Genomic DNA, 20,333 nt, shown 5'->3' with positions numbered 1-20,333 from the left:
TTATAAGTAAGCAGCTAAGTTTTGGCATTAAGCCCAGGAATGCCATGGAAGTAGGCAGGTGACATGAGCTCACCTCCCAATCCATGACCATTCCCAAGAGAACCAGCGGTGGGAAGTGATACCTTCCCGCCACCTCCTCATCTGGCATACAGAACAGTGTACTCTTTGGCGGAGTACCTTGTCTCTTTCCTTGCTTGGATTTACAAAGATTAACATTTCTGTAATCTACCACTGCCACCCTTGCAGACGGTGTTGGGTGTGATCCTGTTTGTGTTGCCGCTCTTCCATTCCCTGACCTGGTCTCTTTGCGGTCTGGTTGCTACTTACAAAACTGCTGCATACGTGGATTCTGTTGCACTTTCTGAGATTTGAGTCAGTTTGTGTATCGACTTATCTTGCAGAACTCCTACTGACTGTGCTTTTGGTTTGTGTTATCTTCCCATGACAACTTGCCTTTTCCCTTTTCAGTCCCATTTCCTTGATGTATTTCATCAGTTAGAGTGAGAGTCCCATTGGAAATCCTACATTATTCATATCAGCGTGCAGTGACAACTGTGGAACAAGCATCATCCTTGCATAAGATCACATGCTATATACATTCACGAAAGCGTCCATGTCCTCCATAGATTCTGTTAATTGCTGCCGGTCACACTTCTCCATGCAAGAGCTTCCTCATCATTCATTTGTCAAGAACGGATCACCTGTGTGAGCCTGATGCATTCTGATTACTAAAGGCCATCTTTTAACATTATTGAATTTCAGTGAAGTTACTTTCATAATTCATTTGCCGACCCTTTAGATACACGTTTCAATGATTAGGGTGGATTCTTACCCCCAGCTTTTAAAGATGGTGACACACCTTGACCCACAGCATGTCTAAGTCTCTGTCAAGCCCTCTCGGGCTTCTGTGAGTCTTCCGCCGGTGGCCGTGCTGCACCAGTACCAAGGATAGCCTTTCCCAGGTGATAAGCTCCTATGGAGTGTATTTATTTATATTATTTATAGAGCGCACTGTGACCAGACTGGCATCCTAGCGCTGTAGCATTAATCAATCAGGAGTTTGTATAGCGCGGCTACTCACCCGTGAGGGTCTCAAGTCACTGAGGAGGGGAACAATTGTATACTGGGGAGAAAAAAGAAACAATACTGTGTAGTGTAACTGACATCCATTAGTTAGGGAACAGCCAGGTCTTCACGGCTTTCCTGAATTTCAGCAAATCTATCAAGGCTCTCAGTTCAGACAGTAACGTATTCCAAATTGGGCAGCCTTCACTGAGAATGCACAACCTCCTTGTTGAGCCTTCCGAAACTTGTGTCCCTTAACAAGATAGGAGGTTGCAGACCACAGGGCCCTCCCTGTACCATATCTTTGCAGTCTGTGCTGCAGTGGTATACGGTTCTTAGTTGTGAAACCAATGCCAAATGAGGCGAAACAATGGGGGCAACAGCACGCAGTTACTAGTGTTTACCAGCAGAAGATAACAAGTACACAGGGTTTCCACACTGGGCATCAACTTTAACTAGTGGATCATTGGATGCAAGTGGGCAGGCATCCAAACGGATCTCAGATGGACCACCAACCTACATTATAACACTGACATAACACATCGTCCATCCTTCCACCAAAATCATAATTACAATAAGGGAGCATGAGAACAATATTATAGAAGAAATGTGAGCTCCAGGAACAATATTTATCAAGCTATACCATCTTACAGTAGGTAGGTTTGCATGACTTTCTGCGAAGATGGCGAGATCCCTCCACTCCATGTCTTTTTTTTATGTGATATCAACAATGAACTATTGCTTACTAAAGAAACCATTCCTTGAGGGGCAGTCGCCGCTTTGCTCTTTCTCCATACCCTTTCTTCGTCCTCACAAAGTCACTCAACTTCATCTTGAACATGCATGTCTTCTTGCCTTTCTATTTTGCTTCCACATTCTGTCTCACATCACACACTTCCCTCGATGATCAATAATTCCCCATTCAACCTTTGTCAAGCAAAGTACCAGTGACCCTTCCTTTTAAGGGTACAACAGTTGATACACCTGTACTAACAAGCATGGTAGTGCGCAAAGCCCAATAGAGATTCCTGAGAGTTTCTTCCCAACACATTTGCTGATACCAATTGCAATTGACCTTCTATTATTCTTTTAAAATATTCTGCCAGCCTGTTGCTGCAGAGTTGTCACATTGAGGTCTTAGTGCACCTTATCACCACCGTATGCAAGATGGCCTCCATCTCCTGGCCACTGGCCAACAAGCGACTTACAAATATCTGTGATCAATTCTTCCTTATATTCCCTCTGTTAAAGCATCTCTAAAAATCCAAGAATCCTCCTCATGTTATGATTCTAAGACGTACCTCCGACTACTTTTAATAATCATCAAGTTTAACAAAGATATTTACAGAAATCCAAATGGTTCATTTATATCAAAGGCCAAATTGCACCAGGGTTTGGTCTGAACTTCAGACTAACGAATTTGGGAATGGTAACTAGTGACTTGTCACTTATTTCGCATGCAGCACACCATCTCACCTAATGCTCCACTGATCTACAGGTAGCCGGCCACCAGGAATCCAGCGGAACTCTCCTTTTTGTGGCTGTTACGCTAATATGACCCTCCGCAGCCATTTCCATTACACTGTTCTTCTAACCAGCCAGCATGACTAGTGAAACTAACCTCCTAATCAGTCTTTTGTCTATGTTCAATTCACCCACTATCTGCAAATGATCATCGTCTATAATTCTTATACAGTCAGTGGTTTGAGCTTCACATTATGATCAATGAGGTTCAATTTCAAAGGTCCTGGGGTTAATACATTTCGTTAGGGGCACATCACATCACCAAAGACTGGTTCTGCAGCAAGCAGTCGCTGAGCAATGTACGACTCGCAGTTCAATGATCCTGCACGCGAGGGTGCGGTGAAGCGAGCTTCTCGTGAAGCTCAGTAGCCCAAAGAGCAATTTATGCCAGCCACAGCCATTGATATCAGCCAGGAAGAGATGTCCTGTTTGTGCCTTGAAGTCCCACACTTGGTGTTTCATATTTTCATTTTCATAAGCGAAACACATGCGGCAGTGCTGCCACAGTGGTGCTCAAGTTATGGCTGTGTGCAATTACTTGGGCAATATTAGTAATTTATTCTATAAACTTGGCAACGCGAAGTCATAAAAACCACCTCTTTGGAATTGAAGGATCCTTAAGTGGGTTTTTAGTGGCATTTAATTAAGAGCAGGCATTGTGGTCCAATACTTAATCAGGTCCCTCTCTAGTACCTTGGATCAAGAATTCAACGCGATCATGTCTCTTGTGCTGATACTTGCTTCGATGAACATAGATGAGATTGTCTTTTATTCAAGGCTGACCAATCATTTTTCTGCATGATACCATATCTATGATGTTGCCTTTAGTAGCATGCTTGGAAGCAACCGCCAATTCTCCAGAGGAAGGAACAAGGGTCTTCGAACTATAGCATTTGTTGCAGTTGTGAGAAATAAAATGAGCTAGAGCTGCAAAGCCAGTAGGTATGGCTTATACATTAAATTGAATAATCATGTCATTAAATTATTCATCCAGGTCCACTCAATCACTCATAAGCTATGCATTGAATCATTAATTCTTGAACTTTTGTATCCATTCATCCACCTGTTACCTCATTTTTACCTTTACCCAATAGCCCGTCCACAACACAACACACACACGTTCATGAATCAAACGTGCTGGCTCGGGCAATTCTTGATATTAATGTATCCTTGTTGCATGTGTTTATAGCGAATGTATGACGTTACAACACATAAATTTACAATGCATGCCTTTACAATGCAGTTTTTTTTACATCGCAACATCTTTTACAATGCATTCTTTTACATAGCATGCCATTACATTGCATTTTCAGAAACTACCTTTACAACTCATTCCATTACATTGCATAATACCTTTACAATGCATACCATTACAATGCATACCATTACATTGCATTTAAGATAGGTGTTGGATAGTATAGGGGTAATAATTACTATTCTAACTCCCAGAGTGCAACAGTAGGGTAAGTATTGGATAGTGTAGGGGTAAAAATTACTATTCTATTTCCAGTGAGTGCAACAGTAGGCTAAGTGTCGGATAGTGTAAGGTTACTATGCGTTGTAATGGTATGCGTTGTAATGACTTGCGATGTAATGCCTGCATTGTAGTGACATGCAATGTAAAGGACGTTGAGATGTAATGACTGCGAAGTAAAGGTTGTTTCCCGTTTATAGCATCCAATGAGCCTTTGTCAATTAAAGTTACAACTTTTAGTAGCAAATACGTAAATGACAACTTTTTAGTGATTGCTCAGTACAAAGATCCATAACCATACACATTTTTTGTTGGTTTCTTTTCTCTGCCAACGCCAAAAGACATCACTGGAAGAAGGAATATAAGGCACCACACAGAAGAAGAAAGACTATTGGCAGAACCAGCAAGCATTATTGGGTTATGGAAGGAGTAGTAGTATGAGGCAGAGCCTTACCTCTGTACTCAGATATGCGCACAAACCATGGTCAGGACTTGACGCGTGGCTTTGAGGGAAAGACAACCGCACCTGCCTTGGGCAACAACCACATAGGTTTGTCCTTATGTGCACATGCTCACAACATCCCATTTGCAGGCCCGCTGCCAGCAGCAGGTACACCATTGCACCACTAGCTGAGTCTGCAGCCACTTTAGACTGAAGGATATATAAGAGTGATGATGTGAATACATCATTTTAAAGTGTAGCTGAAGCTACTGTGCTCTTTTCTTGTATTATGCACAATGGCCTTCAGTCTACAGTGCTCACTTGTTTTAAGCATAGGCAAATTGTACAATTGCCCATGGCCACCACCTTCTCTGGGGCCCCCTGGTAAAGTGATCCTCCTTAGTTTCTCTCACTTTTCGTTCTCTTTTCCTGCCTCCACCTCTTACTTTGTCTCTCTCTCTCTCTCTGCTCATTCTCATTTTAATGGTTATTATGCCCCAGGCAAGGCATGTTCTAGCTGTTTTCTGTGAAGTTTAAGTACAAATCAATATTGTTGGGCATTATGCAGGGTTATCAGAAAATAGGTACTAGAATTCAACGCTGTTCTGACATATTTTGATCCCCCCCAAATATATCTTGTCCGTAGCCCCAAATAATGCTTAAGGTTACACCGACCCACTCAAAACATTCATCCTGAAATATTGGTGTTTGTTAAGTATCTCTCAGGTCGGACACTTTACTCAGAAATGTAAACTAGTTTCAAATCTCAAGAAAACAAAAATGGATTTGATAGCTTATAATTAATGGATATTTATGTTTCAGCTACTATCACCCCATTAAAAATAATTATAATTGTCCGTAATTACTGCTACCCCTTCAAGTCCCTGCTTGTATCTCTGGTTTTCCATTGGATACAGTATTTTGTTTGCTCTCCGGGTGCCGTTATATAGAAAGTGCCTCGCGGGCACAACAGAGATGTACGCCTGCTTTGTGCTCACCCGGGGCACTGTGATATTACAGACGGTGCCGCATATGCTTGCGCTGCCCGTCCTGTAATAATATAGCGCTGGCACACATGTTGCCCCAGTGCTAACTTAAGTGGGTGTCCACTCATGTGCATGTAGGCGTGGCTTCATGCAAATGAGGGGATCTCTACCTCTGCGCCCATACAGTGTTATGGACATGGGGGTGCAAAGGCAAAGAAGCTGTCAGGAGGTACACCACCAAAAGGTGGTGCAATGTCAGTGCAGTCCCTGAAGGCAGTCCTCTCGAAGGATGAAAGGGGGTCCCCCGGACATCGCCTTGAAGGGAGGGTGGAGTCGCTCACTGCACCCGCCTGCAAGGGGATCACTAATCCCCCTTGAAAGTGCAGGCAATTGCCACCTGCCCTGTGAAACACTGGCGCGGCTTTGAAGCAGCCGCTCCGTATTTCACTTGAGTGCGCTGCCCACAGGGCAGCACAAGTTCACAGCTGCCCTGAGGGCAGCACATTCAACATAATAGGACACACTTTCCCTGTTGTGCATGGCACCCCTGTTTGAAGGCGTGCCATGATGGAAACAGGGAAAGAGCGCCCTTAGCATAATATAGGCGGATATTTGCAGGCTTTGGCCTTGTTAGAAACCCTTCCTAGAAAGCAGGTTCTCTGATGATTGAGTAATAAAGGCTTTGACATTTGTCCAGCCATACTGTGGTTTAATAAATTATCTAGGCCTTGCTGACAAAGTTACTTTTTGTTGTAATTGAATACCTTGGGTCTGAGCCAATCATGAGCTTGCGTCCACAGCTCGTGAATTCCAGCAGTTTACGCATTCATTTTAACGACTGTCTAGTAAAACCTGTCAAAACTTTGCATCACTTTAATAAGCCAATTTATTTGCAGAAATCAATAGTCCTTGTTCTTTACCAGTGCTTCAGAATTGCTTATTGCGAGCAAATAAATATTGGCTAGGGACGCGCACCCCATGCAAAATTAGCAAAAGAGGAAATTGTATTTTCAGTAATGTGTGGAATGCAAAATATTTATGTCACTAGACAGATACTCTTGCGTTGCGCATGGCCTGTGTGCCCCTCTGTGCCTTTGCATAGGCAAAGCCATTTGAATATAAATATATCAGATGAAGAGGAGACCGAAATACACTATGTATATAATGTATATACCGTTTATTTTTCAAGCAAAGGCTTGCCTTCATCGGAGGAAGCAGAGGTACAAAACAATCTCACTGGTTTTGATCACACCTATTTATTATCCATTTAACTTCTGGGTTGTTCCTTTTAAATATGCCCCTTCGAATACAATGTTACCTTTAAAGACTAGTTTGACACTGTGATGTATAATTTAATTTAATTTAATTTAATTTAATTGTGGGTTTCTAAAGCGCTAGAATCGACTCCCGAAGGAGTATCTCTGCGCTGTAGACCGCTGGGGAACCCGTCCTGGCTTTCCCTGTGAGATGGTCTCTACTGGGTATCTCCAAGGTGAAACCAGGCATCCCCGGCGTATGTGGGGGGCCGTTGTGAAGATGAGGCAAGCTAATGCCCAGAGTTGCCGAGTGTGATCCCTGGTTAGAGTAGGCACCGAGGCGAGAATTATCGAGTCCGCTGACCCTGGTCCACGACCCTTCCGCGTCGGGGATAGAACCCTGGTCCCGGGCCGTCCTCTGCTTCCAGGTCTGCCGCCTCTAACCAGTGAGCCACACCACTGTATGTCCTGCCTTCATCATGTCTGTGAGTCTGCCTTCCATCCTGGGCATTCATCTTCCGTAACATTGTTTTCAGGCTTCTTAATGCAATCTTGGTTCACTTAAATTAAAACAACAGGACAGATTGGACCAGGTTCAGTAGACTTAAATGAGTTGGTGGAGTTGGTGTTTTATAGCAGGTGTTTACATATTGACCATTGGTAAAGCTCCATGCCCTTTTCTGATTGGGCCATACCACCAGGGGCTTCTGTCATTTTACCTATGACAGAGAGGGATCTTCAGATTGCCCAGACTCCACCAAATGACTCACTTTACCAATATACATTGGTTAGTGGATGTGAGCACGCATAACCTTTGACTCCGTGATGGCATCACAAGGTTCTCCCAATCTTACCCACTACCCAGCTCTCACGATGCAGCCCAAGACGTTACGGAGTACGGCGAGGAGTGCAAACTACAGAAAGTAAGCTTGACTCTTGGAACTCTGTTCAGTTTTTCTTTCCACTTCCGACTTTATGATCCTTGAGACCAGTGGTGGCAACAGGAAGCTAAGCTAAGGGGCTCAACTACTACTCGGGGTATCGCTGATTTACGCTGACGTCTACGACTGGCAGATTGCATCGATGTGGGAAATCGAAGACCACAACTGGAAAAGTGATGTTCCACCGACATGCAGTGATGTGACAATCAGACTAATATATTTACTAGAAGTGTTGATAGATTAAAGCGTACCCCACTGATGTAAAATAGGTCAAAGGTAATCCATGGTACTACAGATTGGTAACATTCACGTTCAGATATTTTGCAGCGTGGAAGTGTTGTATTGTCGCGGATTGTCTTGCTGACCATGCTTTTTGTATATCTTGCAGAATCAAGATGAGCATCTGAATATTTTCTGTGACCTGCTTGGACTGGAGCACGACCAGATGGAGAACTGGCTATGCCATCGCAAGCTGGTGACGACGTCCGAGACCTATGTAAAGACCATGTCTGTGCAGCAGGCGATGAACGCAAGGAATGCCCTAGCCAAGCACATCTACGCTCAGATGTTCAACTGGATTGTAGCACATGTCAATAAAGCTCTGCACACGACAAGCAAGCAGCATTCCTTCATTGGAGTCCTTGACATCTATGGGTAAGTGCCAAGAAGATCTGCCGCTCTGCATCAACGTAGTTATGAATTGTCTATTCCATGCACACTTCGAAAACAAGAGCGGGTTGAATTAATGATAGAGATTTCAAGCCGAGTTGAATTTTGACAGATTTTGTGGTTTGCTCAACGAGAGCATCGAGAGTGAATATTTGGCTTGTACTAAGATGTTAGGGGAGAGGACATTCAACTGATGTTCAGAAAGGCGATGCAAGTACTCTGTTTTGTTTAAGTTGAGCATGTAAGAATTCAGGGACTTTTTTCCTACATAGGATATTAGAAGATGCGTGCCCTCAATGGTTGAGCCCCCAAATGTAGTTTGTATGTATGTATGTATAGGCATTTATATAGCGCACTACTTACCCGTAGGGTCCCAAGGCGCTTCGACCGCTGCGAAACCCTTCCTGGCTTCCCTGAGAGATGGTCCCTTAATGGGTATCTCCAGGGTGAGACCAGGCATCCCCGGCGGTCTGGTGGGGCCGTTAGTGAAGATGAGGCAAGCTAATGCCCAGAGTTGCCGAGTGTGATCGCTGATCAGAGTGGGCACCGAGGCGAGAGAATTATCGAGTCCGCTGACCCTGGTCCAGAAACCTGCCGCGCCGGGAATCGAACCCTGGTCCCGGGCCGTCCTCTGCTCTCGGGTCTGCCGCCTCTAACCAGTGAGCCACACAGTGAGGCTCAGTTACATGTAGGTGGATAGTGAACCCTGGTAGGATCCCTCCCCACCATAGCATCATGTGCAGACTGATGATTTAGAGACAGATTCTTGAGGAAAAGGGTTGGAACATCTGGTGGACTTTGACGTGGCAGTGCCTGCCCTGTGCAGGCAAAACCCTTTGCGTGATCTCAAGAGCTGGATATGAGTGTTGACAATGTTACTTACCTTTCCCATGATTTATGTAGCATCTAGGGTCATTGAGAGGTTTGTTGGATGTCACAGCTCCCGTGCCTCATTTACAGGCAGAGGAACCTCTGAGTTCCTGGCAGCAGAGCCTCAGTTACTAACTATATTGATAATCACCCGCCGTGGACACGTATGCCACAGGGATTCTAGCTCCAGTGCATAGTAAGGCGCACACGATTTAGGACAACCATTTTAAAGATGGTATCCTGCCAGAGTATGCCATCTAAGAAATTATAGTAGTGGGCAAGAAAATAAAAATATGGTGGCAATACCTTTGCACTGAAAATGCTCTGGACATGCCGACACAGAGGTGATCCTCAAGCGAGGCAGGTGGGTGACCCCAACTCCTTGGCGGCTCAATCGATATACTTAAAATAAAATGAGCTTATTAGACATAGCTTTTTTCATTGTGGTTTTTCTTATATGATATTTCTTTTTATGTTGGCTATAATTTCTTCTTCAATAAACTTTAAACTTAAAAATAAAATGAGCCAAATGATCATAGATCGCCCTCAGCATCAGCATTCTGAATAAGCTGCCAACTGCAAACATGCATTAACACTCACACATCCCCTCCATTGTCTTATAACATTGTATGTGTAGGTACCTGCTTCTGTAGCGGATACCTCAGCACCATGAGACAGAGCACTGTGCATGATGGGCAGTGCAAGGGACATGGCAGAGGGCAGTGGGATGGGGATACAGCATGAAGAGTGGGGTTACCCTTTACAGGAAGAGAGCTGGGGTGAGACTTATGGTGAGGGCTGGACAACAGCCATGGAAGAGACAAACAGTTAATGGAGGAATCATTGCAATAGGTACAAACGTTAAAAAGTTACTTGACAAGAGAATATCTTGCCTAGTTAGATTTCAGCTTCTTCCTCCCACTGCTGTTCTGTTTGTGATATTTTGATTGACAGCGCAGCTTGTTTACAGCACTTGCTGTCATCAGAGGTGTCTTCTTCATTCCACGAAGCCTTTACAATTCACAAATACCACTCATCTTTTCTTTTAAAAGCGCAACAATTAGCAAATGTAACCTATTCTAAGCGTGTGATGAAGCTGGTCGCTTTCTCTGGCACCCATTTAGGTTCTGCAGGTGTTGTTGAACCCTTCCAAGTGACAGCTCGTCATCACCAAAAACACGCCCCGTGCTACTGCAAGCTACTCGAGGCTTATTTTGACATTTTCTGCAGTCGAATATCATTGGTGAACTCTCTTAAGGCCATGAGCTTGAAATTTTAGAAACAACGAAATTCACCAGTTTTTTTTCCACCTGCTGAATGGAATAAGAGTTGCTCCATAGCAGACAAAAGTAAACACGTCGTGCAATGCATTTACCTAAATTATAGTTACATTAGATAACTACATTGCCCGGATCGCTGACAGATACCTTGAAACCAAACCAACTTCCCCAGAAGGGTAGCAGGGGCTTAAAGGACCCGGCCCCGCATCCCTCGTGGTGCAGGAGGGGGTGTTCTAAACATAAAGGTAGTGGGGGGGGGGGGGCTCAGCTTGTCAGCTCGAGGGTATGGGTATTGCGAGGATCCCCCTCACCATTCCTTGCAGACCCCCCGTGTCCCCCAAGGTTTCCTTACGCTCCTGGAGGTACCATGCTTCCATGCTTAGGTTTCCCTGCTGGGGACTTGCTTAGATGCACTGTCCATGGCTGGACATTGTAACCAACTTAGGGCCAGATGTATGACCCGTTTTTGCATGCGCCACCGGGTTTGCGACCCGTTTGCGCATGCAAAAACCTACAGGGCCATGTACTAACACTAATTTGCGACTCCCAAAATAGTGTTTATCGACTCGCAATTAGGAAGGGGCGTTGCAAGGGCGTCCCTTCCTAATTTCGAATTGCAGCCCTATGTATGAATGTTTTGCGACTGCGATTGCGGTCGCAAAACACTCACAATTTACCGCCCTCTTCAAGAGGGTGGTATTAGAGTCACAAATAGGAAGGGATCCCCAGGGGATCCCTTCCCCTATGCAAATGCAGGGGAAAATAATTTTAGGGACAGGAAGTGATCCCAGGGACCACTACCTGCCCTTAAAAAATTAAACGAAAACGTTTCATTTTTTTTGTAAATGCATCCTGTTTTCCTTTAAGGAAAACAGGCTGCATTTTTTAAAAACTGCTTTATTTATTTATGGAGGTCCGCTGAGCCCAGCAGGCCACGATACCTGGGAGGGAATGGGGTCGCAAATTGCGGGTGCCTCATTAATATTCATGAGGCATGCAATTTGCGACCCCATTGAGAATCGCAAACAGTGTCTCAGACACTGTTGTACATTGGAAATTGCATTTTGCAACTCGCAATTGAGCACAAATTTCGAGTCAAAAAATAAATTCTCCCTTAAGTCATGACCTTGAATGGGTTAAAGAGCTAAACAAGCAATGACCCTAATGAGGACTGACAGCAAGGCTTTGTGTGGGGGTTTGTGGGTGCTAGGACAGGATGACAAGCATTGGCAAAGCCAATAGGTCTTGCTTATGGGCAAGATGTTGGCTTTTGGCAATTGGGCGGGACAGTGAACAGGAGGAAGGGTGGGGGCGGTAAATGGGAGGGTGGGTGGTGGTGGTGAATGTGGTAAATGGGAGAGTGTGTGTGGTGAACGGGAGGGTAGGCGGTGGTGGTGAACATGAGGGCGGGTGATTGTGATGAATTGGAGTGCGGGTGGTGGTTAATGGAAGTCACTGCTTTGCGGAAGTACAGGCAGATCGGACGGGTGACATTGGAAAACCATCTGTTTCTGTGGTTCCTCTGATTTGAATTTTGTAATCAATACTCTACAGATGAACCAAAAGGCAAAATTCACCTGTTTCGCTTTTCTGGGAATTTTATTTCACTCCGCCGTAGTAAGCCCTAGAGGAGAGGAGTTGGCCTAACGGCTAGGGCGCTCGACCTCGGACCTGGGGATCTGGGTTCGAGTCTCGGTAACGACGCCAAAACCTCCTGTGATTCTGGGCAAATCACTTAATCTCCCCGTGCCTAAAAAAACCCCAAAAAATAAAACCATAACTTGTGCTATGTAAAGCGCTCTGATACCTCATTCGGTTCGGGTCTAGTTCGCGCTATATAAAACTCTACCAAAAAAAAAAAAAAGAAGGAGGTAGTCGTGGGAAAAAGGCCGAAGAGCAAAAGGAGTAGGAAGGTAGGGTGCTCTGAGTGGAGCGTGAGTGATGGGCAGAGAGAGCACAGGAAGGCTTTAGCGACCGAGGAGACTGTAAATGATGCAGGGTGTGTGTGTCGCATCTGGTAAGAGGTAGAGGAAGTGGCGCAGGCAAAGAAATAAAGGAGGTCACAATAGTAAGGCCGAACCTGGAGCGTGAGGAGAAAAGACTGATATTTCACTGGGAGGTGGGGGCTGTAGTGACCGAGCACTAGGACCCTGTGGGTCACAGGGCAGTAACCAGGTCACTGGACAGGACTTCCTGTGGACGGACAGGAAGGGGCAGTACAGAGTAGGACGAGGACGAAGACGGACGTGCTGAGGCACTCCGAGCATGCATGCTAAATAAAGAGCATTGAACTATATCTGGTGTCCGGCGTGTTCCCTGAGCATACATAGCAATATACGACAACTGGCGACGAAGGTACCTGAAGAATCCACACGTGTGTGTCCCTCGTGGCAGAATAGCAGGACCATCCGTGAGCCCACCCTGGAGGGTGCATCGCCAAACCCAAGGAAGAGCGGCCCCTCGACGCGGGAGCCCACCCCGGCTGACAGCCGACTGGTAGCAAGATCGCCGTCTGATTCTCCATCTGATTCGGTAAGCGCTGGGGAGAAGCGCGCGAACGAGCAGAAATCGGCGCGAGCTCTCGCGAGAGTCTCGGTGGCCATTTTGGGGTCAGGCGGTTTGGACCAATAGGAGAGCAGAAAAGAGGAGCGGCCATCTTGAAGTCAGGCATAAGAGAATTGGGTCTGAAACATCGCGAGATTTGGCGGCCATTTTGAGGCCAGGCGAACCGACCAATAGGAAGATCAGAAAAACGAGTGGCCATCTTGGAAACAGGCAAACACTCGAGAAAGGCATAAAGAAGGGACAAAAGCACCAAAAACAGTGGAAAAAAGGCAAATAAGAAGGAAAGCAATAAGGGCAAGTGTCCCACAAAGGAAATAACAAGAGGGAACAAAGGGCAGCCAGTAGAAAGGCAAGTAAAACAAACAGAAGCACAAAGAATATAAAAAGAGGTGAAAGGAGCAGGAAAGAAAAGACTGCCACAAGAAAGAATAAGACACAAAAGACAAAACAAGAATAAAGCAACAAAAGATAAGAAACAAATAAGTACAAAGGCAGCAAAAGGAACAAGACAAGAAAGAAAATGCCAGAAACAAAGCAAAGTGCGCAATATCGCACACCAATGCCCTTCAGTGTGTCAGAGCCACAAGTGGGAATACGATGGGAGAAGTGGATTGTGAAATTTGAGCGATACATGGAGGCGACCGATGTAGTGGAAGGAAAGAAACTAGGACTATTCCTGAATCTAGTGGGGGATGAGGTGGATGACCTCCTCATAACACTGCCCCGAGCGAAATAAAAACATACGAAAAACTGATAAAATGTCTAACGACCAAGTTTGATCCCCAAAGAAACGTCAATTTTGAAAGATATAACTTCAACACAGCATTTCAACAGCTGGACGAGTCAATGGACGATTTTGCAACAAGGCTGAGAAAGCTAGTGGCCCACTGCGAATTTGAAAAATATGACAATGAACAGGCCCTTCGCCTAAGACTGATAGAAGGCTGTCGCGACACAGAATTTCGCACAAGACTACTTAAAGAACCTATCACTCTAGAAAAGATTCTGGATCTAGCGAGAGCGGAAGCAAGGGCAATGGTACAAGCCAGGCAGATGGACTGGAGAGGAGAACAGGTACACCGAATGACAGATACAAGCAAGACGGGCAACTGGAAGAGAGGATCAAAGGAACAAGTGACAAGGAAACAAGGTTCCCAATGCTACAGATGCGGTCTGGACTTTCCACACCGAGGAACATGCCCGGCATTCGGTCAGACATGCAGGAAATGCAACAGAAGCGGCTATTTTGCCACCATGTGCCAAGGGGCACAGTTCAAAAATGAACGAGGAAGACCAGGGAGACCAAGGGCGACAACAAACAGACATGTACGGCACATGGAAGCGACCACCAGGGGCTCGTCGTTGGAGTCGGGAGAAGAGGAAGAAGAAGAAAGGGCAGCTGGAAAGGTAGAACGCCTATACCGCATGTCCACGGACGAAGGGTATGAAGAAGAGCACATCAGATTAGTGGATAGGAAGTCAATAAAGAAGACGGATTGGGTGACCATCGATGTAGGGCCCCATCAAACAGAATTTGTGCTGGACAGTGGGGCCACGTGCAACATCATGTGTGCTACGGAATATGATAAGATGAAGAGGAAACCACCACTAAAACCGTCAAATATCAGAGTATTCACCTGGGGTGCACAGAATTCGGTAACGAACATGGGAAAATTCACGGACACCATGACGCACAAGGGCAAGACTGTCACAGAAGAAATACATGTGCTACGAGGAGACATTCCCGCACCATGTCTACTGAGCAATGTAACGGCGAAGATCATGGGCCTACTGAAGATGATGTATCACATGTCGGGCAGAGAGAACATATTACAAGAGTACCCAAAGCTAACGAACGGACTTGGAAAGCTGAAAGGAAGACAAATAACTCTGCACATAAACGAATCAGTCAGGCCAGTGGCCCAGCATCACCGAAGGGTGCCCATCCATCTACAACCTTAGGTGGAGGAAGAAATAAGGGCACTACTAGAACAGGACATCATTGAGCCAGCAGAGGGGCCAACGCCATGGGTGTCTCCAATAGTGGCGGTACCAAAAAAGGACGCCGCACAAATTAGAATCTTTGTGGACATGAGAATCCCCAACACAGCCATCGAACGAGAACGACACCCAGGGCCGCATCTAGATGACATGATAAGTTGCCTGACGGGAATGAGAAAATTCTCCAAGCTCGACTTATGCAAAGGGTACCACCAACTGAAGCTGGACCAGCAGTCCAGATACATAACGACCTTCTCAACGCACCTCGGATTGTTTCGATACAAAAGATTAAGCTTCGGAATATCGTCAGCAGCGGAAATATTCCAGGAAACGATCAGGCAGATCATCAGACCGATCAAAAACAGTTTGAACTATAGTGATGATATCCTGGTGTTTGGAAAATCTGATGAGGAGCATGATAAGGCCCTAAGAGAAGTATGTTCACAGCTAGTAGAGGTGGGCCTAACAGTAAATGAGAAGAAATGCGAACTGGGCAGAGAAGAACTAGTGTTCTTCGGACACATCTTTTCGAAGAGAGGGATGAGGCCAGACCGCAGCAAAATAGACACCCTTGAGAAAACAAAAGAACCAAAAGATGTCGCTGACGTGCGCTCATTCCTCGGCCTTGCCAGCTATTGCGCGCGATATATAAAGGACTTCGCGACAGTGAGCACGCCACTGAGAGAATTAACGAAGCAGGGCCAAAGATTCGAATGGACCACAGAGTGCCAAAGGGCGTTCGAAGAAATAAGGGCGTCAGTAACGGCAGTGGACCACCTAGCATATTTTGACCCGAGCCTATGCACCGAATTGACAGTAGACGCCAGCCCGGTAGGCCTTGGCGCAATACTAGCACAACACAAGCCCGGAAAAGACTCACCTCGAGAGATAGTGGCCTACGGAAGCAAGAGCTTGTCGGACATTGAGAGGGCATACTCTCAACCAGAAAAGGAGAGTCTGGCGGTAGTATGGGCATGTGAGCACTATCACATGTTCATATACGGAAAACCATTCACGATAGTAACAGATCATCAAGCACTAGTGACAATCTACGGGAACCCAAACGCCAAAATACCACCAAGAATTGAACGATGGGGGATCAGGCTGATGGACTACAACTTCACGATTGTCCACAAACCAGGCAAAGATCAAAATCCAGCGGACTACATGTCACGACACCCGCTTCCCTATCAAAAAGGCGGCACCACAATGGCAGAAGAATATCTAAACTTCATCGTGAGACAGAACACTCCGGCATCAATAACAAATGAAGAACTAGAGCGAGAAACGAAAGGAGACCCGACGATGAAGGCCATCGGAATGGTGGTACGGCAACAGAGATGGAGACACATCAACAGCAACACTATCACAGAGGAAGGAGTGAATAAAGAGGAACTACTGGCATTCAAAAAAGTCGTCGACTGAGAAAGAGAACAGTTGAGCTAGCACACGAGTCGCATCGGGGCATCATAGCGACAAAGAAGATGTTGAGAGAAAAAGTGTGGTTCCCGGGGCTGGACAACATGGTGGAGGAAGAGGTATTGCACTGTCACACCTGTCAAATAACAGGACCTCCTGCCAAGCCGACACCATTGAAAATGTCGGAACTGCCACCTGCAGTATGGACAGAGTTGGCAGCAGACTTTTATGGGCCATTGGAGAGTGGAAAATACCTGCTAGTGGTCATCAACGAATTTTCAAGGTTCCCAATAGTGAGAGAAGTATCGTCGACATCGGCAAGTGCCATCCTACCAGTGCTAGACGATGTATTTGCTGCCTGGGGCTCACCACAGACACTGAAAACAGATAATGGTCCTCCATTTTCTGGAGAGGAATTCCGTAGATTCATGGAGTACCTGGGGATCAAGCATCGGAAAATAACTCCCTTGTGGCCACAGGCGAACGGAATGGCAGAACGATTCATGGGGACCATCAAGAAAGCCATCCAGCGGGCAAAATTGACACAGATATCGATTGGACAAGCACTTTGTCAAGTGCTCAGAGACTATAGGAATACCCCTCACAGCTCCAATGGCAGGTGCCCAGCAGAGCTGGTGCTAGGGAGATCAAGCAAAACAAGGATACCTCAGATAAATGTAACTAAAAGTACGAATAGAAGTGACATTGCAGAAAGAGATCACCAAGCAAAAAAGAAAATGAAAGAATATGCTGACAAAAGGAGAAATGCATCTGAACACCAGCTGACTGAAGGGGATCTGGTGGTAGTGCGACAGAAACAACAAAGGAAGTCAGACAGCCCATTCTCAAGAGACCCGCTGGTTGTGACTGACGTAAAAGGGTCAATGGTAACTGCAGTTTCTGACAATCAAAGAATAACAAGAAACAGTTCCCATTTCAAGGAGTTCAAAGTGGAAGAGGAAGAACGAGTGACCACAACAGAAGAAAGAGAGCAAGGAACAAACAGAGAGACAACACCACTAAAAGAGGAAAACGGAGGACAAGAACTGAGCAGAGAACAAAGACCAAGAAGGGAGTGCAAGAAGACTACTAGAAGAAATGTAGAGTCTCTCTCTCTCTCTCTCTCTCTCTCTCTCTCTCTCTCTCTCTCTCTCTCTCTCTCTCTCTCTCTCTCTCTCCCTCTCTCCCCCTCTCTCCCTCTCCCCCTCTCCCCCTCTCCCCCCTCTCCCCTCTCTCCCCTCTCTCCCCTCTCTCCCTCTCTCCCTCTCTCTCCTCTCTCCCTCTCTCTCTCTCTCTCTCTCTCTCTCTCTCTCTCTCTCTCTCTCTCCCTCTCTCTCCCTCTCTCTCTCTCCCTCCCTCTCTCTCTCTCTCTCCCCCTCCCTCTCTCTCTCTCTCTCTCTCTCTCTCCCCCCCTCCCTCTCTCTCCCTCTCTCTCTCTCCCTCTCTCTCCCTCTCTCTCTCTCTCTCTCTCCCTCCATCTCCCTCTCTCTATCCCCATCGGTCTATCATTTTCCTTCCTCATTCTGAGGGTAATGTACCAAGGATTTGAACATTTGACAAAGACATTCTGTTTGCGAGAAAGGGGGAGATGTAGTGACCGAGCACTAGGACCCTGTGGGTCACAGGGCAGTGACCAGGTCACTGGACAGGACTTCCTGTGGACGGACAGGAAGGGGCAGTACAGAGTAGGATGAGGACGAAGACGGACGTGCTGAGGCACTCCGAGCATGCATGCTAAATAAAGAGCACTGAACTATATCTGGTGTCCGGCGTGTTCCCTGAGCATACATAGCTATATACGACAGGGGCAGGAGGGGATGACTGACTTAAGGGAGAGGTGTGTGTGCACATTGAAAGCCGAAGCAGGGAGGAAGAATGTTCATTGCCACAAGGAAATGTTGATCTCGATCCCTGTGACCTTAAAGCAACAGGGGGTGCACCAGCTACTGACAGACAAGAGCTAATTTACCAGCATGTATGTTCTGATCTGGCATGCAAACTCAATCTTACTAAACAAAGTAAGTAATTTTTTTTTTCAAGTACATAAATTACAAAAATCAATCAATCAGGGGGTTTAAAGCGTGCTACTCACACGTGAGGGTCTTAAGGTGCTGGGGGACGAGGGGGTGCAGCTCTGGGTCAGCAGAAAAGCCAGGTTTTGAGGCTCTTTCTGAAGGTGTGCAGAGAAGGGGAGCGTTTGACGTTAACCGGGAGCACGTTCCAGGGTTTGGCTGCGGTGTGGTCTTGTCTGTGGTAAGCTTAAGGCAGTTGTGTGCTACTTTTTTGTCATGGAGCTACGTTCTTCGTGCAGTTGTGGAAGTTGGTCTTCATCTGGGTGGGGTAAGCTGAGAGTGAGAGGATGAGTTAGGTGTCGTTGGCGTTGGAGATGATGATGATGTTGATGAGAAAAAGTGAGGCAGAACAAATAGTAGGAGACCCAGGACAGAAAAATGAGGAACATCATAGCATACACACAGGGATGCATGCATTCAAAGCATCTCTCCAAGACTCTTGTCAAGATGCAGTCAGAGAGATACGAGTGAAAGCATTTCTAAGGAAAGTTAGTGGTTCCAGGTGCAGAGAACTAAGTAAAATAGAGCATTCCACCATGTCAAAAACTGCAGCAAAATCCAACAAGCTATGGACAGGAGAGAGCTTATTGTTCATAGCCGGTCGAAGAAAGTTTGAAAGATATAACAGAGCGGTATCAGTAGAAAAACCAGTTGGACAGGGAAGAAAAGAGGTTAGTGGGAAAACGGCAATACTGTCATTCATTTTTGACAAATAGGAAAGAAGAGAAATAGGACCGAAATTTGAAAGGTAGGAAGTTCAAGTGAAGGTTTTCTGATAGGAGAATAATTGAGACTTACAAGAGTCAGGAACGACACCATTGGTAGTTGATGCAGTGAATAAAAATAAAAGATAAGGTTGAAGATATTGAAAGGAAGAGTTCAGAGGATGAAACTGGGTCAACAAAGAACCTATTTGTTAGGTTCGTACTAAATCTCACATGATTATTTAAATTGAACCTTTACTCAACTTCCACAATGATGCTCCTCAATGAAAATTGTGTTTTCTTTCCTTGCCCTAACTTAAATGAACTCTAACCCTGTACCTGACCTTCACCTAACTTTAGTCCCTTTCATAGGACTTTTCTAGGACCTGAACCTGACCATTTACTGTAACTCTTTTAATAAACCCTAAACTTAACCCCAAATGTTACGCTAACATTAGGCTTAACCTTATCCCAGACCTTTCCTTTATATCTTCGAAAATAACTCATGGACCTCAACAATTTAAAAAAAGATGTAATGTCTTACCTGATCTGTTCTTTGTATTGACTTTTGGTGGTGAGAGATGTAACTGTATCATTGCTGTGCACTTGTCCTTATGCCATACTCCCAATATCAGCCGCTTTGAGGTCATTGAGCTTCAGGCTGCAGGTGACCTTGCTTCCACTCTGCCTGTAATTTAACAGGATGGCACCACTGTAAAAGGTAGGGCATGGAGAATATAGCTGTGTTAAGCTGTTGACACATTGTTTTAAGCAAATGACACAGGGTGTGGTGGTGGTTCTTAGACTGGTAAAAGGCGGCCAGTGTTGTTTGGTGTCAAATGTAAGCTATGGTGTTTGTGGTTAAGAAAGCCATTGGCAGGATGAATTTGCTACTAGTGAGGTGAAGGTCAGGATGGGGGGAGCGTAGGTGTAATAACATGATGGGTGGTGTTGCTGCCTTATGGGAATACTGTGGTCACATAGCAAGATGGTGGTTACTCAACAGATAGAAGGCATGCTCGGATTGATACAAATTAGAGAATTTTCAGAATATATTAGTGAGAG

At 45.7% G+C, this 20,333-nt stretch overlaps 1 protein-coding gene across 1 annotated transcript in view; it reads left to right on the top strand.

Moving 5' to 3' along the window:
• Positions 1-20,333, top strand: part of MYO5B (myosin VB) — a 1,014,515-nt gene that overhangs the window by 621,376 nt on the left and 372,806 nt on the right. The window contains exon 10 of the mRNA XM_078674793.1: positions 8,077-8,342. Within this exon, the coding sequence (XP_078530919.1) occupies positions 8,077-8,342 (266 nt within the window). The remainder of the gene's footprint in view (positions 1-8,076; positions 8,343-20,333) is intronic.

Source organism: Lissotriton helveticus, chromosome 2_1 (genome assembly GCF_964261635.1).
Source record: "Lissotriton helveticus chromosome 2_1, aLisHel1.1, whole genome shotgun sequence".
Lineage (NCBI taxonomy): Eukaryota > Metazoa > Chordata > Amphibia > Caudata > Salamandridae > Lissotriton > Lissotriton helveticus.
Note: the sequence above shows the minus strand (reverse complement) of the source record. Positions and strands in the feature narration are given on the sequence as shown.